Raw genomic sequence first — 23534 nt, forward strand, 5'->3', positions numbered from 1 at the left:
TTAATAAGCCCCCTATTGTGGACATGGCAGTCCAGTAAAAGACCTATTGCGGGCATGCAAGACTCCAGTAAAAGATCGGGTGTGGGCATTCCAGTCGTCAGTAAAAGACCAAGGGACCAAGTTAGAACTAGTGAAGGCATGCCAAATTCCAGTAAAACACCCAGTGTGGGCATGTGACAAGTAAAAGATTTAGTGTGGGCATCCCTCTCCGTCTCTTTCAACAGCTATCTGTCACGAAGTGAAGGATCTGCTGTTTTCCAGTACAAGATCTACAGCGCACCTGCCGGTTTGAGGTAAGAGGTGTCGTATGAGCATGCCAGTCTCCAGTAAAACACCAAGGGCCCGATGTAGGTCACCGAATTCGGCCGTTACCGACCGGTATTTGGTGATTGAGATGTAGGGGCCAATATTTTACAGAATCGGTAAATTTACCGAATCGGTAAATTTACCGATTCTGTAAAATACCGAATTGGTAATTTTACCGATTCTGGAAATCCCAGATGTAGGTAGCACTGTTTACAGTGCAACAGGCCTTCAGAATTCGGTATTTTATCACCCAATACAATTGGGTGGTAAAATACCGAATTCAGGTGTACATGCACATCTGTGCATGTACACCTGTGCCATGTGACACACAGACATGCCCTTAGGGCATGTATGTGTGCCACATGGCACACAAGCCTGGAATTGAGGTGCTACAGGGTGTCAAAGTGACACCCCGTTCACCCTTGCAGGATTCGGTATTTACCGATTCGGTAAATACCAAATCGGTATTTCCCATTGATTCCTCTGGGCTTCAAGGCCCATAGGAATCAATAGGAAATACCGATTCGGTATTTACCGAATCGGTAAATACCGAATCTTACAGATTTGGTAATTCTAAAATAAGAATTACCTACATCTGCCCCCTTCCTATTTACCTACTCTTAAATACCGAATCGGTATGATGCGGTATTTAAGAGTAGGTAAATAGGAATTACCTACATCGGGCCCTTGGGGCCTTATTAAGAGCTTGGCGTCCTACTATCGTCCCGCCACCGCCGTGCCGACAGGAGGACCGCCAAGTCCGGTGCTGCAGTGGTCTCATGGCGGTGCCTGTATAAGGCTCATAGGTAAGCCTTAACTGCAGATGCCGCTGTGACAGCGCCTGCAGCCCGTTCCTGCATGATGTGGCGTACATGCCACACAGTGCAGGAACTGGGGTGCAATCCAGGGGGGCACAACGTGTCCCCACCCCTCACATGCACCCCAGGCCCAGGAGCCTTAGTTGCCTCTCTGCCACCCTTTTTATGGTCGGCTCGCTGCCATGAAAGGGGCGGGGACAGGCTACCTGTAATATGCACGGTGGTACTAGAGCGGCACTCCCAGCATATTGCTGCCCCCTTCTGCTTCACGACCACCACAGAATCATTGATCCTTGGTGGATCCGGCGGTCCTACGGTGGTCCGACTGCCACACTCTGAATATTACAGCCAGACCCCAAGTGGTGGCGGTGGTCTAACAACCACCGCAAGTTCGGAGGTCCTGTGGCTCGTAATAAGGCCCCATGTGTGAGCATGCTGGTCTCTGGTAAAATATTGAGTATTGCGATGCCGGTCTCCAGAAAAGACTTTGTGCAGGCATTTCTTTCTACTTTTCATAATTTAGTCTAGGCATGGCAGTCTCCAGTAAACACATCTGCTCCAGTGTTCCAGTGTCGATATGCAGGTCTCCAGTAAAATATGTAGTGTATTCATACAAGTCTTCAGTAAAAGATATGATTTACGCATACTAGTTTCTAGTACAAAATATAGTCTAGGCAAGTCGGTTCTAATAAAGGATTTAGTCTCGGCATGCCTGCTTACAGTAAAATATCTGTCTTCACATGACTGACACCAATAACAAGTCTAATGTAGGTATACCAGTCTCCAGTAAAAGTGAAGTATCTAATCTAGGCTTGCTACTAGTCACCAACAAAAACCTGACTGCGAGTTTGACCGATGGTGCGCCATCCAACAGGGTGAGGGAAGACATTACTGCCACCATCTTAATGGACTAGAGTCTCTCAGATTTAGAGATAACTGCCAGCCCAGCAATCATCTTTGTACATTGAAAAGAACCTCTGTCACTGCAGTTCCTTTTACTATAAAAAAAATTGGATGAACAGCAGCTGTCAGTTTTAATGGGCGTTCACCAAACTTTTTCAACTTTTTGTTTTTCAGGAAAAAACTTGTGAAGCCAGTGTTGGTTTTTGAAATGCAAAAAAATAATTACCCCCCCCCCCCCCCCCACACACACACACAAAACTCCCCCCACACCACCACTGCCAGGTTTTACCTGGTGGTGACGGACAGAAAAAAATCTTTACACCACGCACCATATAGGGTGGGCCATGTCATGTCCTTCCTCCGTCAGCCCTACTCCGTCAGTGCCTCAGAGGACGTTTTGCATCAACGAAGCCCATGGGGACTCCATTGACAGAAAAGTTAAAGTTCGCCCATCTCCACATAAGCGGGTGGACTGAGAGCTTGTCGAGCAGGGTACTCCATCATGTTTCAACAGAGTCAGGCAACTCTAGATAGACCCCCTTGACTGGGCCTGCCAGTCACCAAAAAAAGGTATTGTCTTCACGTGCTGGTCTGAAGTAGCAGGTTTAGATTTGCCCGTGTCCAGTAAAACAAGCATTAGCAAAGACAACAGATCTGAGCTTAATATTCCTCCACATTAAAGGCAGACAAGAAAAAAAGGCGAACTGTATCTGAGGGTCCCATGTCAGCACAACCATTCCCTTTTTGTTTCTATTTCAAGTAAAGGTTGGCTAGTAACGAAGTCGTCAATATAATCCTCCTTCAGTTTCCACAACAGGGAAAGGAAGGACTATAATGAAGGCTCCCTTACCACCCGACCTTATTTTTACATAGGAACAAAAAGGGGATAGGACTGAAGGCAAAAGAGCCTTCACTATAGCCTGCTTTTCATTTACATCTAACAACAAAAACACCCTATACTAGCAGCACTTACGAGAAGCTTCTAGGAGGGATGGGATGGGGGTAGAAAAGAGACACACAGAGGGTAGGGTACGGCAGGGTTACGAGAGGATTGTGGGACTTGGAAGCTTGAAACGCACATGGGAAGAAGAGGGGGCAGGGGAGATATGAGAGGGAGATGGGTGGGGGAATAAGAAGAGCACGGAGGGGAGTGACGGGCTTGAGGGAACATAGAAGATGAGATGAGCGAGATACAGACAAGGGACCAGGCAATAATGAACAGAGTTGTAAAGTTTTCATCATGCAACTTAAAGCAAGGGCTCAAGTGCAGGTGGAAAAATACACGCCAACAGCCAATAGAATTACGTAATTGATGAATGATCCACTAGGCTGAACCAATAAGGAGTTGACAAATTCTCGAGCCAATGACTGAAAGAGACTGGTTTAATCAATCAATCAATACATTTGTAAAACGCACTACTTGCCGGCGAGGGTCTCAAGGCACTGGGGGAGGGGAATGCTGCTACTGCTCGAAAAGCCAAGTCTTGAGGAGTCTCCTGAAGGTCAGCAGGTCGTGGGTCTGCCGAAGGTGGATGGGGAGGGTGTTCCAGGTCTTTGCGGCAAGGTGGGAGAACAATCTGCCGCCGGAGGTTGCTCTTCGGATGCAGGGGACTGTGGCGAGGGAGAAGTCGGCGGAGCGTAGTTGGCGGGTGGAGGTGTAGAAGCTGAGTCATCTGTTGAGTTATGCTGGTCCGGTGTTCTGGAGTGCCTTATGTGCGTGGTTGAGGAGCTTGAACATTATCCTCTTGCTGACCGGAAGCCAGTGCAGGTCTCTCAGGTGGTGTGTGATGTGGCTGCGGCGAGGAATGTCGAGGATCAGGCGTGCAGAGGCGTTCTTGATGAGTTGAAGCCTTTTCAAGAGTTTGGCCGAGGCTCCTGCGTAGAGTGCATTTCCGTAGTCCAGCCTGCTGCCGACAAGGGCCTGGGTGACTGTTCTTCTCGTTTCATTGGGGATCCACTTGTTGAGCTTGCGGAGCATGCGGAGGGTGTTGAAGCAGGAGGAGGAGACGGCGTTGACCTGCTTAGTCATGGAGAGGGTGGAGTCGAGGATGATCCCTAGGTTGCGTGCGGGGTCGGTGGGTGTAGGAGCTGTTCCCAGTGCGGTCGGCCACCAGGACTCGTTCCAGGCCGAAGGGGTTGATCTGAGGGTGAGGACCTCCTTTTTGTAAGAGTGCAGCTTCAGTCGGCTGATCCTCATCCATTCGGCGACGGCCTTCATTCCTCCGTGGAGGTTGGTTTTGGTGGTGTGGGGGTCCTTGGTGAGGGAGAGGATCAGTTGGGTGTCATCGGTGTAGGAGATGATGTTGAGGTCGTGTAGTCAGGCGACGTGGGTGAGCGGTGCCATGTAGAACGGGACAGGTCCAGGATGTTGTTCTCCTCGAGGTAGCGGGTCAGTTGTTAGTTGATGGTCTTCATAATGACCTTCGTCGGGAACGGGGACAGGGAGATGGGCCGGAAGTTCTTGAGGTCCTTGGGTTTCTTGAGTAAGGCGTTGATCTCGGCGTGCTTCCAGCTCTCAGGGAAGGTTGCTGTCTCGAAGGAGATGTTGATGGCTTTTCGCAGATGGGGTGCCATGGCAGCGCTGGCTTTGTTGAAGATGTGGTGTGGGCAAAGGTCTGACGGAGATCCGGAGTGGATGGCGTTCATGATCTTGATGGTGTCGTCGCCGTTGATGTTGGTCCAGCAGAGCAGGCGGTTGGTGTGGGTGGTGGTCGTGGGTGCGGGTGTCTCCGTGGTAGTGGGGGTGGTTGTGGGGTTGAAGCTGTCGTGGATGTCTGCGATCTTGCGGTGGAAGAAAGTGGCAAGCGAGTCACACAGGTCTTGCGAAGGTGGAATGTCATTGGTGTTGGAGCTGGGGTTGGAGAGTTCCTTCACGATGTTGAAGAGCTCTTTGCTGTTGTGTGCGTTGTTGTCTAGGCGGTCTTTGAATGAGGCCCTTTTGGCGGATCTGATGAGGGGATGGTGTCTGCTGGTGGCGTTCATGGTGGCTGCGTAGCTGTCCGGTGTTCGTTCACAGAGCCAGTTCTTCTCTAGCTTTCGGCAGGTCTGCTTGGAGGACTGGAGGTCTTCAGTGAACCAGCTGGCTTTCTTGCTGGTGTGGCTTTTGGAGGGTTTCTTGAGCGGGGAGAGGGTGTTGGCGCAGTCGTTGAACCACTGTCTGAGGGTGTGGGCGGCGGTGTCGGGGTCGGTGGGTTCGTCAGGTGGGTTCTGGGCGAGGGTGGTGGTTAGCAGGTCTTTGGTGACTTTGCTCCAGCAGCGGCGGGGTATCTGTTGGGTGCGGTGGTGCGTGGTGGGTTTCCGGAAGGTGAAGTGGATGTAGCGATGATCGGTTCAGTGGAGTTCGGTGGTGTGGCTGAAGGTGACATGGGAGCTTGCAGAGAAGATGGGGTCAAGCGTGTGGCCGGCGGAGTGGGTGGGTGTTGTGACGAGTTGTCTGAGTCCGAGGTTGTCGATCAGGGTGGTGGAGTTGGTGTTGTTGTTGTTCTCGAGGTGGAAGTTCAGGTCCCCGAGGAGGATGTAGTCCATGGAGGCAAGGGCATGTGTGCTGACGCAGTCGGCGATGGAGTCGCTGAACTGTGGTCGGGGTCCGTGGGGTCTGTAGACGAGGGTTCCTCTGAGAGTAGTGTTGGGGTCGGTATGTATCTGGAAGTGCAGGTGTTCGGCGGTGCTGAGGGTGTCATCGGTGTTGGTCGAGACTCTGAGAGTGTTTCTTTGGACGATGGCGATTCCTCCTCCTATTAAGTTGGTGCGGTCCCTGCGGGTGATCTTGTAGCCGTCCGGGATGGCTATGGCGATGTCGGGTGCCGAGGAGGGGTTTATCCAGGTCTCTGTCAGGAAGGTGACGTCTGGGGAGGTTGAGTCGAGCAGGTCCCAGAGTTCGACGGCATGTTTTCAGGTGGAGCGGGTGTTGAGAAGGATGCAGCTGAGGTGGTTGGGTTTTTTCCTGGTCGAAGGGTTGTTGGGCCAGATGCTGGTGAAGCTGCAGTTCCGGCAGAAGAAGGGCCCTTGGGTGCGCTTCGGGGCGGCCAGGCAGCAGGTGGGATCTCGTCCGGCATTGAGTGCGTGGAGGGTGCTGGAGTCGTAGTGGAGACGGGCATCGTGGCGGCCAGGGGTTCTGGCGCTGGGCGCGGTCCAGCACAGACAGGCTTGCCATAAGCGCGCCCACTGCGCACGGCCGCGCAGCGGCTGCCATAAGAAGGGGAGGTGGGAGGGAGGAGGCAGCTGGAAGGGGAGGGTGGACGAATGGGAGCGGGGTCGCAGGGGACGCAGCGGCGGGAAAGCGGGACCGGAGAAGGCCACAGAGGGCAAAAAACGGGCACAACAAAGAAGGGAGGGTGAAGAGGGGCGAAAAAACGAGCACAACTAAACAATTAGGGAAACAGGCCACAACAGCAGTAAGACAGGCAAAAGCGGGATCAGCAAAGGACACAGAAGGCAAAAACGGGCACAACAAAGCAGGGGGAATGAAAGGCGGAGAGAAACGAGCACAAGTAACAATTTTAGAATGAGGCAACAGCGGCAAAAACAGGCGTAGGACACAGAAGGCAAAATGGGCAGAACAAAGCAGGGGGAATGAAGGGGGAGACAAACGCGCACAAGTAACAATCATAGCTTCAGGCAACAGCAGCAAGAACGGGCAAAAGCGAGAGAGCAAAGCAAGGGCCTACCACTGGCCACCACGGATGAGGCGCAGGTAGTAGCCTGCGGGTGGAGGCAGTCCTCGATCTCCCAGCAGTAGCTGGGCTAGGACACGGGCACAGGCTGCTGGCGCTGCACAGCGTGGGTAGCGACCTGCCTGGATCAGGGTCGAGGGTCGAAAGGAGCACCTAACTGCATGATTATTGAAAGTAACAGGTCTCTTGGATAGCTGTGAGGTCAAAAGCCACACCAACAAATGGCCACCACAGAGTGAAATCTTGAACCACATACGACCTCAATAGAGATTGCAGGGCCCACACCTCTAACTTGTTTACATGAATTTAGGAATCTTAGATTTGGGGAAAGTGGGTGAAGTTTGCTCAGCTAATAACTTATTATTTTCACCACCAAATTCACCACAAGAACAAATTAACAAGTACAAGTTGCTGACTTTTCCATACATAGGTTAATGGAGAGAGAGAGACGGCTATTTCATAGGATATTTCTTGTCACTACACCAATCTATCCCTGCATTCCCTGACATTAAATCATTTTGGTGGAAATCTCCTGAGCCCCCTTTTTAGGTCTCGCCTGTCGATGCGCATGCGCATCGAGCTTGCGAGACTATGGGGGCTTATCCACTCTTTAACCAACTTGCAAGGAATCGTGGCGATTCCTTGCAGTGAACGAGAAATTTAAGCTCAATGCGCATGCGCATTGAGCTTAAAAGCGCGTGCACATGCCCCCAGCCGCCTGCCTTGCCTACTCTCTCTCTCACTGCCTCCCCCAGCTCCGCCCCCTCACTTCTTGATTGCACGGCCGCTAGGCCGTGCCTCCCCTACTCTCCTCCCCCCTCCTCCTCCTACTCTGCCTGCCGTGTCGCACCTCTCCCCTCTCCCCGCTCCGCCCCCTGCACACTGGCCTGAATTGTACCGAAGACTGGACCTCCCAGATCTAGGCTACAGCGTTGTCCTGCTTATTGGAACTTTTCTTTTATGTCCATTGGTGTAACTGGACAACTACTGACTTTTGGAAAGCTGTACATGACTCTGACTGGTTATTTACAATTTATTCATGGTTTTTCTTTCTACTACGATTTTCACCTTATCAGGTTCACTGTAAATTGTTTTCTTTCAAATTACTAATGTCGCTCAATTATGACATTGCCTAAATGTTGCTTGGCCCATTTGAAATTGTTCACTGCGTGATTGTGCACTGCGGTATCTCGAATTGCACCACTCTTACTCTTAGAGCTTCCAAGCTCTTTCTTCTGTATGCCCTCAATCCATATTGTGGACCCCTTGGCTCCAGTTCCCTCAAGAGGGCCGCCGCAGGCGCTCTGCATGCACCTTTGGTCTGTCCATATATTGTTTCATTACACTCCCAACCCAAAATGGCCGACACTTTCTGCCGCGCGCCCATTGGTCATTTGCTTCCATGTGACCGCGAGCGGCTTTATTATTATGACAACACATTGCTGAGGGCGTATCGTGAAGATCTCTCACGCCTAGCAAGGACCCCCATTGCGGACCTGCAATTCTTCCTGTGGGGTAAGCCCTTATAGATGCGCGACATATTCGAGGCTCCAGACATGCTTTATTTATTTGAACCCGCCTTCAATTTTTATGTGTCAATTGTTTATGTGCACTTTCCCTTCCCGCAAATTATCCATCAAGGGCACTGTTCCCGCTGGTAAGCTCGTTTATTAGAGCACCCTTTTTTCACTGCACACTCGGTAATTGATACCCCAGTTCACTCTCCCCTCTCTCCCCACAGACGTCTTCAATACTCCCCTTGGCCCCACCTCGTGGTAAGTTTTTTCCGCAATAATGGCAGCCCCTTTTTTGGGCAATATGACCGTAATTAACTGTCTAATTCCTTTCCCCTTAGACACTTGTTATACTTTGCATACAGCGCTGAACTCCTCTCAGCTTCATTCCACCGGTAAGCCTCTCTCACGGTCCCTTACTCCTGCACTCCTTTAGAGTCCTTCACTTATGGCTAGCAATGTTGCATTCCAAATGCTATAGGTGTCACATTCGCAAAAGTTATAACTATTGGCATTGTAAATGACAAAGCTATCAATTTAGCTATTTTAAAAACCAACAAATAAATAAAATATTTGTCATTTACAAGACCAATAGCTCCAACTTTTCTAATGCGAGACCTATTGCATTTCCAATGCTTGTTATTTCTCAGTTTAACTATGCTTCCCTTTAATTTAACAATCCATACCATTTACCTCTTCAGCTTACCTTCAATGAGGTGTATCTGACTACAGTAAAACTAAAATACCTCATCTGGGCTTTCAGGTCACCAACAAAATGTTTAGGGCCTGACTGTGGGTGCTGCTGCAGTGAAAGATCGTAGTGGATGCAAAGTTGAGGGGTGCCCCAAGCGGGTGGAGAGAGAGGGAGAGAGACAGAGAGATGGAAGCACGGAGAGCAAGGGAAATTAAGAAAAGGAGACAGTGGAAGAGTGAAAAGGAGGTAAGGTGATAAGACAGGAAACACTGTATGTGTTGCAGATGAAAAGAATCCTCCCTCTGGTACCCTCTTAGGCTGAAGAGCCAATCACAAGGCTCGGTTGAGTGTCTCCATCACCGAAGCCTCACTCATGTGCTTCAGAATGTGTCTGGCATGGATTTATACAAGTGAAAGGAGGTGCTCCTGACAAGACTGGGGTGGATGGCTGTGGAAAGGGAGCCTTTCCACTATAGTGCAGGGATGAACCTGCGCCTCTGACAGTCCCACACTACACTTTTCCCTTCTCCTAGGAGACTGCTAGAGTGGCACAGGAAAGCGCCAATACAATAAGAAGAAAAAACATTCAGGTGTGATCTTCACCTCCTGCCAGTCACATGTATCTCTTTCACACCTAAGGGATTAAGTAGGCTCAGAACTCAAAGTGAAAACATTTTAAAACAAACAGGTGCCTTCATTAGCACTTTTGAGAAGTGTACTTTTGACTGTCACTGAGTGAATGAAATGTGCTGCTCGTGTTGTTTTAGTGCATAGTTTGCTTGTTACTGGAAAGAGAGGACTTGGATAACGGTCAGACATACTGTCAGTAAACGCCTTTACTTCTCTTCCTCCGATGGGTGCTGCTTCTGAGGGCACAGACGTGTTTCTGCCAAAGGAAGCAATATAGAAAAATTGAGAAAGGTGAGCTCATGGGATAGAAGGCTCACATTACCAATGGGGCCTTTGGAAGGCGGGGGCCCTGGGCAATCGCCCACTTTGCCCATGCCTCAAAGCGTCTCTGTCGCCACCCTGAGAGAAGGAAAAGGTAAGACCAGAATGGCTGAGGCAGCCGGTATCCACAGCCTCTGGAACTCCTGTGCCTCCCCAATCTATCGCCTAAGGCCAGAAGTAGGTGTTGTCATCAGGGGACCATGCTCTGCCAGCCCAGCCATCAGCACAGAGAAGGGAGCTACCTCCACCTACACCCACTATCCTTGAGCAGATGATCATCAGTGTAGAAGGCACATTGACCTTCCACTTGCCAGATGGACAGAAGGCTGGTCCTCCATCCCCCACTTGGTGCTAAGAAGATCAAGCGGCCTGCGGTCAGCCCACTCACAGAAGTAGAACCCGTAGGCACCAGACACGCTGAAGAGGATCCTGTGAATCTCTGGTGGAACTCTACCTGCCTTACGTGGAAAAGAGATCATATTACACTTGTCAGAGTAGGTACCTGGGTAGGTTGTCTCACTAATTTAGGCACTGGTCTCTATTTAGGTTAAATCGGGAAGGCTTGCATTTGCTAAAAAGGGAGAAGCAAACAGCAACGCATACTATCAATCAATCAGGACTAATAAAGCGTGGCTAATCGCCCGATAGGGTAGCCCAGCACTTCCAGGTCCTGGAGGCTTGTTCGAACAGCCAGGACTTGAGGTCCATTCAGAATTCTGGAAGTGAGGTGATGTTCTGGGGGTGCTTGGAGAGGCTTTGCCGTATTGTGGGAGAAGGATCATCCTCCGCTTCTGCTTCTGTGGATGTGGGGAGTATGTGCAAGAGAAAGGGAGGTGGAGCTTAGTCTTCTTGATGCTCGGTGGACGTTCAGGTGGTGGTTAATGTAGGCTGGTCTGTGGTTGTGTAGAGCTTTGTTTGCGTGGGTCAGGAGCTTGAATTGACATCTCTTCTGTACGGGGAGCCAGAGGAGTTTTCTGAGGATGGGTGGGATGTGGGTTCGTCGGGGAAGGGCAAGGATGAAGCTGGCTGTGGCATTCTATATGGTCTGATGTCTCTATAGGATGTGTGTGGTGATTACTACGTAGAGGCCATTGCCGTAGTCCATTCGGCTGGTGATGAGGGCTTGTGTCACAGTGCGTCTTGTGTGTAGGGGTAGTCACATGAAGATCTTACATAGCATGCGCAGAGTGAGGAAGCAGGCGGAGAAGACAGTGTGGAGCTATGATTTCATGGTGAGTTTCTTGTCAATGATGATTTCGAGGTTTCTGGAATGGTTGGAGGAAGTTGGAGTGGATCCCAGGTCTGATGGCCACTAGGAGTTGTTCTATATGTTGCTACTGTTGTCAAAGATCAGTACTTTCATCTTGTCTGTGTTCAGTTGTTCTTCAGCCAGTCAGTCTGTCATGTTCATGTTCATGTTCAAAAGCTTTTATTCGATTTGTACATACAAATCATACAAGCAAAAACACAATTGAAATATTAAAATCACAAAATAATCTTTCCTGAAAAAGGGAAAAAGCTAAAGTGCAGCAAGTGGAAGGTATTCATGCCTCTATAGGTCAAACATGTTCTTATAAAATACACGACGTTCTTACATGGACTAACTGGGAATCAATAGAAATTACTTACTAGGCCTTTACTGGGGACTGTATATTAAAATTATTAAATAATCATTCAATACTGTGGGGCACTGCATAAACACCTTAATACAGACATTGATATAAAATTCAAAGAAAGATAAAACATATGTATACAGACAGGGATAATAACATTAATTTCATCGTGAATAAACCCTGGCAGCTGTATAGCACAAGTACAGACAGGTCAGTAAACAACATTAAAGTACAATACTTTTCCTGGCAGCTGTACATTTTAAAATAAAAGTAGCCAAGAAGAAACAAATCTCCTCGTTCACTAGTAAGGATAAAAATATCAGTCTGTGTTCAGTTGTTCTTCAGCCAGTCAGTCTGTCATGCATCTGTGGAAGATGGCTCGGGTGGGGTCGTCTTTGAGTGAGAGGATGAGTTGGGGGCCATCTGCGTAGGAAATTATGTTGAGACCGTAAAATCTGATGATGTTGGCCAGCAGGGTCATGTATGCGTTTCAGAGCATGAGGCTGAGGAATGAGACCTGGGGGCACCACAGGTGATCTCCTTGAGTTCAGAGGTGAATGGTGGGAGGTGGATCCTCTGGGTTCCTCTGCAGAGTCCCCTTGGATGCCGAAGTGGTGGAGTATTTCGGTCAGTGTGTGGTGGGATACTGTGTCGATGGCCACCAAGAGTTGAGAAGGGTTTGGATGTTGGCGGCAGCTACGATCAGGGCGATTTGGATGCTGTGATTGCTGCGGAAGCCTGATTGGCAGGTGTTGAGTAGCTGGTTCTGCTCCAGGAGTGTCATGAATTGATTGTTATTGATCTTTTCCAGTATCTTCGCTGGGAATGTGAGCAGGAAGATTGGGAAGTAATGTTTGAGATCGCTGGGGTCGGCAAGGTTTTTTTAAGTAGTGGTCTGACTTCGGCATGTTTTCAGGCATCAGGACTTCTGTTGGCGTGAAGAACAGTGAGTGGGAAAACCTGGTCAGGAAAACTCTAGCAGGAAAACCCAGGAAGCTGAGGTATCACTGGATCAGTCTGAAACAAGCAGGAACTAGAGGCCGCAGGCAAGTGGCAAGCTCAAATGTTGTTTACAAATATATCGCCCCAATAACAATTAATAACATAAGATTTACACAAACTGAAGTAAATAATATAAAATGTACACCCAATTAAGTATATATTATTACATTTATACACAATGGGATGATATTTTTGTAAACAAAATTGCTACATACAATATCCTGACATACAAAAGTGCACAAACCCTGTGATAAATGACCTCCCTTCGGCAAAGGGATTTTCCAGAGAATGCGGTCAGCTTTTGCAGGCCTGGAGGCTACACGTCTGATGTTGCCTGAGGAGAACAGGGTCAGTGGACCTGCTGTCTGCATAGAGGCCTCACACTCAGTATTATCTGTACACAATGCTGCCATGCATCCTCAGTCTGAACCTATCAGCTGCCGCAAGAGACTGTACGAGTATTCATTTTATTCCTGCATGCGCAGAGAATGCCCAGACAGGACCATCAATTTGCACCCCATAAAAGGACAGGCACTCTAATCCAGGAGGGCACTACCCTGCTCACCGAGGGAGAACCAGCTAGTAAAGGCCATACCCGCTCCTTAAGACTGCTTCTGGCTACTACTACTTTTGACAATGCACTCGGGCTAATTACTTTTCCTCATTTACCCCACCGGTCTTCCTTCTTTATGATCCTTCCAGGAAGTCTCTCAGTAGACGGGGAGTGGCTGCTGGCTTGTCCATGTCACCATCCTTGGTAACCACACACGTTGGGGCAGGCCCACTTGGGTTTGTGCCCAGGCTGCACAATCATCCTCCAGTGCCCTCTGCGTGACCCTGACACAAGCCATGCAGCCCTGCTTACAACCATCATCAGTGACCCAGGACCTCATACCATTCCGGTGTGCCACCTCTGCATGCACAGCCAGCCTTACAATCTGGCACAAAAACACATTTGCCCAGGGCGGCAGGAGAAAAAGGGGTCGAAATCCTTTCATCAAAGGAAACCAACTGATCCCAACGCTACTCTTTTATTGTTATGGCGAGTGATCGTCAGGCACTGTCTCACCATTGCTAAAGGCCGTTGGAGCGGAGGAGCGTTGCCCCACTTAAATTCCCTCCCAAAGCCCCCGAGATGAACAATAAAGACCATTTTATTTTTCATCGTGTCCCGAACAGGATGGGGGTGGTGCCCCTGAGTGACAGCAGCAGGGAGGAGGGTGGGCTGGCTAGGCACTGTTTAAAGTGTGCCTGTCCCTTTGACCAGCCGTCTTGCGACTGCCAGCCAGACATGAAACCTCTAACTGGGTTAGACTAAGTGCAGGCCTCCGGGGCACTGTGGAGAGATGAGTGAGCCACTCCCTCCAATCAGGGCGCTGCTCTTACAGCATGAGACCCGCTCCAGGATTGGTTAAAGGAGTTGCAGCATCCAGTTCCTGTGAGCGTCGGCGAAAGAAGAGCCGAGGACGTTGTTCGGTAAGTCTTTTAAATTCAATTTTGCGCACATGTCAGCTTGTCCCTCCCGGTATATGCCAGCCGCCACTGCTAAAGGTGTTTACTGGCAACATGTCTGACTGTTGTCCAAAGCCCCCTCTCACCAAACTGCAAACAGCACACTAAAAAAATACAAGCAACTCATTTATTAACTTGGTGACAATTAAAGGTACACGTTTTAAAAGTGCTAATGAAGGCATCGGTTTGTTTTAAAATGCTTTCACTTTGAGCTCTAAGCTTAATTAATCCTTTAAGTGCGAAAGAGGTACATGCGACTGACAGGAGGTGATAATAACATCTGAATGTTCTTTCCACGTATTCATTATATTTTTCTTTCATGTGCCGCTCATGCAAGGGTCTGCTTCCAAATGCCATTAAAGAGTTGACACATTCACTCATGTTATACACTGAGTCACGCAGGCGTCTGCTAAATATAATTCACATCCAGTTAATGAGTTTGAAGTGCAAATAATAACAATAATGTGAGTACCTAACTACTTAAAGAAATCTATTTGAGCATTGATTTTTAGTTCATCATTGCCCGATGTCTGTACCGAGGGACATGGGGATGGATACACAATTAGGTTAACATGTAAGCAGCTGGGAAGTCTGTATATATGTACCTTGTAAAATATATAAGGGCTACGGGTTCTACTCAAGGCTGCAAGGTATGTAGTATAAGGTCTAACTGTGACTTTCTCCTGGTTTTGTGTACCCTAGTCCGCAAGGTGTGGCTCGGTGTAGCTGGGCATTTTTGCTTGAGGTAACATGAACTCTAGGGCCAGCCTGAACTCAACGTCATCCGGCCTAACTCAGTTATTAGGGAGGGGGACACTTCTAGTAGAGATGAGGGTGGACTATCTACAGCTTTGGGACCCACGTTGGCCCTGATGCCTGCTGCCTTGTCAGATCCTCCCAGGGAATACACCTTCATTCTCCAGCAGCCTCTAGTAATCTTCTGTTTTGGATTGCTCTTCGCTTTAAGTATTGTTTGTGCTGTGGGCTTGTGATGAGCCTTATTTCTTTCCCCCACTGCAGGTGCTACTCTCAGCCTCACTATAACCCACTGCTTAGTGAGTTTCTGAAGCCACGGGTGTGGCAGACTCGCCTACACTGATCCATAGCTCGGGGGCGGGGCAAGCATGAATATCCATTCACTGAAATGTCTGAGTGATGGAAGTGAAATCACACGTTCTTTATCCCTCTCAGACATTACAGGATCTCTCCCCTAGTTCCTCAAAAGCATCCTAGATACTCGTGAGCATAAGTAACTAAAGAAAGTAATCAGAGCTCTATGGGCCCAATTTACTTTCTGGTCTTTCCGCTTCTTTCTTAACCCTTGAGATCAAACGTAGTAAGGGCACTGCAGGTGGTGCCAGAGGGCAAGCCGGGGCAGCTAGCCCTAATTGACGTCCACAGTGCCAAGCGGACACGAACAACACAATTGGAGGCACTTGCGCCAAGCCTTTCCCGTTCAGGCTGAGTAGAGCTCTTCTGACCCTCACGGGGTGAAAGAGAAAGGCAAGTAGAACGGTCCTGTTCACTTTCCATCGGCTCTTGTCAGCACCACCAACCACCGGCTGCACAAGAAAGAGCGCTCTCTGGTTCTTGAGCTGAAACACACAGTAACCTGACTTAATGGCACCAAAGGTAAGACCTGATGTCCCTCTGCCAACTCGGATGAAATACCGTAGTTGCAGTATTATTGCAAATGTGGGTCAGGACTGACCAAAACGGGCTAAGGATCCAAGATTCACAAGTATAGTGTAGCAGTATACCTAGGCTCTGGCATAAGCCCTGCGTCCAGACGAAGAGATTTCATCGCTCCAGGACAGTGAAGCAAATTCTATCAGTATTACCAGGCTCACGGATAATCTGATGGGGAATATCTAGCAATCATCACAAGCAATCGTTTTAATGTAAATCAAGAGAAAGTGTATACGAGGAGTTGGACAAAAAAAAACTTTAAAGAAGACTTACTGTGTATACTGCCTGGGCCTCATCAAATAAATTGGGCGTTCCTTCAAAAGAGAAGCATTCTCTGGCTGCAGCAACAGGTTTTTACCATTGCCACCAAAGTGTGGTCTGTATGCAAGGGACGAGCAGTTCTTCAATATGATGCAACTTAATCCTGCATAAAAAAAAGGACTACCTATCCAAGATCTCCCCTTACTAATCACACCCAAGCCCCTCCACCATTAGGAAACACCAGTCCGCAGCCCTACTGGACTTAAGATTAATTTACTACTTGCTAGGATCTGGGATGCGGCTTAGAATTGTTCTTGGGTTGATTTACTTTGTACAAAGATTCTCCTTTTAAAAAAGTTTTATTTAATGATATACAAAAATAAGAATAGAAACAGAAAGTTAGAGGATGCACGCCCCTATAAGGTAAGTTGCAAATATGGATGGATATATTTGGGTAAGAATCACAAAGTCCTGTAACAGCAGACGCTCTTGATTGATATCATTTTAGAATGTGTCGGTATACAATTAGCTATGGACTGTGAAGCTATTTTTCAAATTTACATGACAGCTACTTATATGTATCAGAGGCAGTCATTCTAAAACATTCAAAGAAAAACCAAGGAAAAGTATGAGGCTTTTCAAGGTTGCATGCAAAATAGCATTTTGCCAGTTGGAGCATTCCCTATACAATCAAAAAAACACTTTCTTGCTCCTTCCTTACATTACCTTACTTATCAGTGTGCATTGGACAGGGACTGGTGCTCTGTTGCAGCATCAAATGGTTTTCTGATGACCTTGGTGGGGTCTCATTACTTACCTAATGGCAGACTCTGATTTGTGAGAGTCCTTCTTCTTCCTTTTACCTGAACACTCAAGCACATCACGGTTATCAGTCATTTACCAATAATGTGGTTAGACTGTAGGCATTTGTGTGAGGTACTCTCCTGAGGCATGTCTACTTCTCCAATATTATTTCACATACGCCTTAAATGTAATCTCTGCCCTGATGGTGACCCCTTGATTTGCACAAACATGGGTTGAAACGTCAATGTATTAAGAGTGGATTGTGAGGATTGTGTAGATCTGATATCTGATTGTTACCAAAAACTTAATTTTGGACTGACCCTTTTTCTGGTTCTCCTTGTCAGTTGTTGGTGCCTAAAGGCTTGAATAGGTTTTTATTAATTTCACACTCTTTTCTAAGCATGCAGCACACCTAAGCACTGAGCTGACCACACTTCTATTTATCAGTTTTTCCAGATTGTTTTATACATATGAGCAAACTCTTGCTTTGTTCATACAGGAGACCCATGTTGAATAATTGTTACAATAATTATATACATTCAGAAATAGATCTTTAACCCGTTTAGCGCGTCGAACATTCCGCCCCAGTGCGGACGTTCGATCGCGCTAACGGGATTCGGACGTCCAACGGTCGTGCGCAGCACCAGCGAGGTAGTGCACGCGACGACCGTTGGACGTTCGAAGCACGGAAGGGGTTAAGCCTATCTATTTCTCCCTTTAAGTGTTATTATTTGTACACCTACAACAATTTGCAGGTATCACTTTTTTGTTTTACCTCAGCTTGTGGAAACTCCGTCCCATTCTTTCCTTTTCCCCACCCTAGCCCACAACGTGACAGTGTGTGCACAATCAGGTGAAGTTCCACGATCTAATTAGGTGCCTTTACAGCAGGGTGCGGCTCCTCCACTATGGGGGAGGAGAGTGACCTCACTGCTTGCTCGCAGTGCGAGAAAGGCAAAATATAATATGGTAATTACTAAAAGTTATTACCATTTTATGTTTGCTTTGCGCATTGCAGGCAGGCGCTGCTGCTCTGCTCTTTGACCACTACTCAGTGCTCAAAGACTGTTTGGTCAGCCCTCTCGGGCTGCGCAAACAAGCCATGCACACTCCGACCTTCACCATGAAGGCTGCATTGCAGCTAGCATGGAGCACATGGCCACCCCATTAGCCCCTGGTTGGGCGGCGTCCAGAACAATCCCAAAGCTGCTTGTAACATTGTGATTGGCTTAGGTGAGGGAGCCTGGCTGCCTGCTTCCTGTTCCTGTCAGAGGCAGGAGCCGAGAAGAAGCGGGAACAGGCGGAAAGTTAAGTTGGACTGTCTTTTTTTCTAAATTTCCCCACGATCCCCCCCACCCCCGCGACACTCTCCCTCACGGCCACCCCCCACCCACGATCAATGCCAGCCGCTACAGGTGTGCTTTTGGTGTTTAATTTGTAAATTTATAAATGCAAGGAACCTACCACCAGCTTTGGTGAACGCCAGTGTTGTTCAATACCAAGACTGCCCAATCTTGTTTCTATTACATGGCTCTTTCTTTCACTGCCAAGACCTCCTTTCTCGTCTTCTCAGACTTGCAGGTTTTTTCCTCTCTTCTTTCTCCCTTTGACATTGTTTGCCTGCCTTTCTTTTCCTTCATCTTTGTCTCTCATCTGCGTTTCTTTCTCTTGTGCTGGGTCAGTTAGATAATAAAAAAGAAGTCCTGATCCCCAAGAATGAGTACTGGTGTCTACCACCTGCAATCACGGTCACAAATTGTGCACTGCGCACTTTCAATTACATTTTATAAAATATAGAAGCACAAACCAGGGGATGTTATCTAAAGTAGACAATTTTGCAGCCTTGTGAAGTGGTGAAGATTGTTAAAATTACACAACGGTGCCCAAGGGGGAAATAGCTTGCAAATCCTTTGATTTTAGAGGATGAATGTTTTTTCCCAAAAACCCAATTTTTATAGGAAAAATCTTGATAAGTGGAAAGAAGTGAACTTGCCCAATTTCATTCATCCCGCGTACAAAGCCATCAAGTAGGACATGTACAAGTATTATAGGCCAGCCAAACAAAGCGGTCATACACAGTCCGTAACCATTCAACTGCTAGGTATGGATTCTGAAACCGGTCCATGTCCAGCACATAACTGCAAGCATATATTTTAGACAGTCTTAGATCTATGTTGTTTATGGATTTCCATCTCATAAATATAGTGTTAGGTGCAGGCAACAGCCCAGTCTCATTGCCCTGATTCTCTTCTAGCCAATGCTGAAAGGCTGGACACCTACTTCAACCAGCATGGTTGTAGGGTTTTGTGATGGAGCTTTTTTAATTGGTGTGGAGACTGTCTATGGGTTTTCACTAGAAATACTGGACCACTACGTACAACTGTAAAAATGTGAATTTGCCCCATTCTGAGAGAATTGTCACCAGCAGGTACATGAAGGGAGCAAACTCATTCAATTTAATTTAGTAGATAGATATATGGAACAGTCAGCAGTGGATTTCCCTACTTCACAGGCCAACTTACATGCAATTCCCAAGTCCCTGTAGGCTATTAGTTCAGATAATCTGATCTCCCAATCGTGTCCTCATTTCATTAGGTAGCTGAACTCAAGGTCACAATATGGATTGATTTTGGGAAAAGAATTTGTCACAATCTTTCAGAAATCTATAAAGTGTGAGCAACGTTATAAACACTTGACCCAATCTACGAAGGCAATGTCTTTTCTTCTCAGAGCTTCATCAACTGCGATAGGACCAGCAGGGCTATAAAGACCTTTTACCATTTCAAGGCATTTTCGTCCCTACATTTGTATGTTTTCAGTATTATAAAGGCATCACTTTAATGAATTTGCTTATGTTGCCTTAATGAGATACTTTCTTTTGATTGAATTATTCAGTTACCTTATCATTCTTAATACTGACATAGAGTCTGCAATTTTTCTGAAACTAAGATCTTTTTTGCTCTTGGATGTTAAGTCGTGGCCACACTTACTCTAATAACATCCATAACGCACAGCACAAAAACAAGTCCACTCATCCGCATACAACAATCACTGTTTTCATTTAACCTTTTCCATGCTCAGGCACGGTCTCATGACGAGCTCAGCTTGTCATGAGCCGTGGAACGCTCAGGTGCGGGGATAATTCCCCTGCTGTGCTGAGCATTCCAGGGGAGCTGGTGAACCTGTGACGAGCTCAGCTCGTCATGAGCACAGGAGCGCCGTGCCTCATGGCGAGCTGAGCTCGTCATGAGCATGCAGGTGCTGTGCGCGCCCCCCTCCCCCTCAGCACAGCGGGGGAATTACTCCCGCAGCGAAGGGGTTAAGACCATGAACACACTAGGTCAGACAAAGAATTGAAAAACTCTAAGGTCCTGATTTTGATTTCGGCAGACGGGTTACTTCCACACAACGGTGACGGATATCCAGTCCGCCGGAATATAAGTCCCATTATATCCAATGGGAATATATATTTCAGCAGACGGTATATCTGCCACCGTTGTGATGAAGCAACCCGTCCGACCGAAATCAAAATCAGGCCTTAAGTCACTAAACAAACAGAAAATGACATCCAAGAGAACTCGAATTTGAGAAAAGCACTACACAAATGAGCCAGGTGAATCAAAATGATTGCACCTCTTTTCTGTTGTTCTTCCAGTGATCACAGGAGAAAAAAAGACACAAAGATGGCTGTGTGCACTTGATGTAATCACGGACCCCCTGGTAGCAAATATAGAAAAATAACAATAAGGGTCTCCGTGGTTGTAAAAATGCAAAACAAAAGCATAAGGGGCTCCTTGGTACCAAAAGTAAAATGAGAAATAACAAGTGTCTCAGATGCAGAATATAAAAAGGTTCTTCTGATCTTCAGGAAGGTGCTGCTGATCCTATACAGGAGACGGTAAGCCTCAGGGAACAATGTGACCGCAAGTGGTTGAGAGGGATACTAGAAATGGAAAAGTTCTGCTGCACACATACCCTAAGCCATAGTGCAGTTTGTAATACAGAGGTGGATTCCTGCCCCCTACTGGGAGGCAGCAAATATAACTGTAGAAATTATATTCAATGAGCAATTAGAACAGATGTAGTAGGGGAATGATTGTCGATCCAATGAATAGTAGTATAAAATCGGGTCTTCAGAATGACATATAATATATATACTATATAATCTCCACTGAAATTCCTTATTTTGTAAAAAGGCTTAGTATATATTCATAACTGTATTGTATTTGATTGTAATTGTATTTATATAGCGCTTACTACCCCTGAGGAGGTCTTGAAACGCTTTTCGGACAGCAGCACGCTACTCCAGAGCCCAAAGACGAGTTGGCCTAACGGCTAGGGCGCTCAACCTCGGACCTGGGGATCTGGGTTCGAGTCTCGGTAACGACGCCAAACATCCTGTGATTCTGGGCAAGTCACTTAATCTCCCGTGCCTAACAAAAATGAATGTGTGTCCTCATGTAACGTAACTGGTGCTATGTAAAGCACTCTGATACCCGATTCGGTTCGGGTCAAGCTCGCGCTATATAAAACTCTGCAAAAAAAAAAAGTGGATTAGTGATGGATTAGGAAAAGGAAATCTAAATTGTTAATTTGAGCGATGGATAACCTGAAAACTAGACTGGATTTTGGTACGCTCTGGGTCAATGAAAGCATCCTTATGAGTGAACAGAGGTGGGGAAGTGTAGTGGCTCACCCTGCAACCAACCAGTTTGCTGGCAAAGAGAAGCTGCAGGAAATGGGTACAGAAGAGAGTCTCTCTACTGATTGTTGAGAGATTGTAGGTGATAATTGACTGGTTCAGGTGAAATCGCAGCACAAATGATAAAAGATAATTTGATCTCTATCGATGTTAAAGTGATAAGGAAAGAAATCACTCAATTTGGCTTACCTTGAGTTTTCTAGCCCTGCTACATAATAATACACTGGATGGACTTATTTTAAAAGTTTCTCATGATAAATAAGATCATTTATTGGTGTAATATTTGCCGCATAAAGACAAAATCATAGATAATAAAAATAAATGTAATAATGGCTAATTTTCATTCACCCTCATCAGAAGATAGGCTCAGAGGCCAAGCTTGTCAGTATGACATCTAAGACTTACCTTAAGATCTCAAGCTCTGCAAATATTATGTTACTCTCAGCTGACAGAACTTGTCAGAAAGCGGTATGAATTTAAGAACATTTGATGCTCTGCAAGAGGGTACATCACAATAATTGAAAGTATTCTATTGTTAAACCCCGCCCTCCCCTTCCCCAAATCCCGAGGTCTAGGTTCTCCAACTGTGTCTCTTTTGCCTCCTTGACTTTAGTGCAAAGTAACTCAACATGGATTTTTTATTGGTACAAGGTCTAGGTGTATCGAGCAATCGCTCAGGAATGCAATTACTTATAACCCTTCACAGGAACCTTAAAATCATGTTCATTCCTAAATTTCACCCCTCAATGCTTCCATCTACCTGTGGACAGGCTGGCTTGGGCACTACTACAGACTGATGGAATTCAGTGCCAGAAACAGAAAAGAAAATAGGTGACCATCCTTGCCAAACCCTCATCCCCAACCCAGAAGAAGCTGTGATTCTTGCAGGATAGAAAGGTTTGCCAATTAGACAATTCTTTTCCTAAGTGTGGTCTACTCTCTCAGCACCAGTGTCAGCCCCTGCACACACACCAAGCAGATCAAGCATTTAGCAGGCTAGTGATGTACTCTGTTTCAAAAATAGGCCCCTTATGCCTGAATCGCATTCATCGAGGGATCAATGGCTCACCTCTGAGGATTCGGCTCGTTGTGCTTGTCCCGGTCATGCTTGATCATGCGGTACCTTCCGATCCGTACATCTGGCCTCGACACTTTCATCCCATTCAGTGTGATCCTTGTGGTAAGAGACAGAGAAAGAGTGAGGCATGGGGAAGAGCTGCAGGAAGACACTTTAAAGGTATTTCAACTTCCACCCAAGCATACTGTGGCATCTCTACTTCAAATGTCTTTAATGGTATTTCGAGGAATGTGTTTAACAATATAATTTCCTCTCAGTTTTCGTTGTTTGCAGATATTCAAAGTTTTGTAAGTTGATAAAGGTGGCCTTCAGCTTCATTTGCATAATAAATGTATCCCACAATGCACCTGATCAGGTTTTTCCTTTGCTGTTATTTCTAATTGCAATCTTGAAACGCATAGTTGAGTAGCAACTAGTAAACAATGAAGGTGAATTGGTAAGCGACTACATTCCCATATATAATGTAGAGAGTCAAAAGAAGTCTGCAGAACCTAGCAATGTAACTGGCTACAGAACTTAAAAACAAGGATCACACTAGCCAGGTGTGGTGCAATTTCCATGGCTCTCTGGCAGGACCCTCGCCTCCAAGTGAACAGAGGGTTTTCTGTGCAAGGACCAAATCTCTGGAAGAAACAGCCCTGCACACCAGAAACAGCAATACTCTTAAGGTCTTCTGAAAGAAATTAAAAAACAATATCTTCCACAAAGCCTAATGCATCCGTTACTCCAGCCCACACTACCTCAACTCCATGTCTTATCCAGCAAGAATGCATCTATGATTTCTTGCAACTTGAATGTTCACCAGTTTTTCTTCATAGGCATTCCCAGTAGGCCTGGGCAAAATTTAATTTAAAATTACACCAGTGTAATTCACATAATGTCAGGAATTTTATACTATGTTTGTTACACAAAATTCACAAAGTATGCCATTTTGCCACGTCACATAATTACATGCCATTGATGGTTAACATTTACTGTGAATGCTCCATTCGTTGTAAAAATGTACACAAACTC

The 23534-nt window shown here is 46.8% G+C and overlaps 1 protein-coding gene across 1 annotated transcript in view; it reads right to left on the reverse strand.

The window, feature by feature from the left end:
- Positions 1-23534, reverse strand: part of B4GALT2 (beta-1,4-galactosyltransferase 2) — an 875541-nt gene that overhangs the window by 46824 nt on the left and 805183 nt on the right. The window contains exon 6 of the mRNA XM_086936139.1: positions 22512-22616. Within this exon, the coding sequence (XP_086792265.1) occupies positions 22512-22616 (105 nt within the window). The remainder of the gene's footprint in view (positions 1-22511; positions 22617-23534) is intronic.

Source organism: Lissotriton vulgaris, chromosome 1_1 (assembly GCF_964263255.1).
Source record: "Lissotriton vulgaris chromosome 1_1, aLisVul1.2, whole genome shotgun sequence".
Classification (NCBI taxonomy): domain Eukaryota; kingdom Metazoa; phylum Chordata; class Amphibia; order Caudata; family Salamandridae; genus Lissotriton; species Lissotriton vulgaris.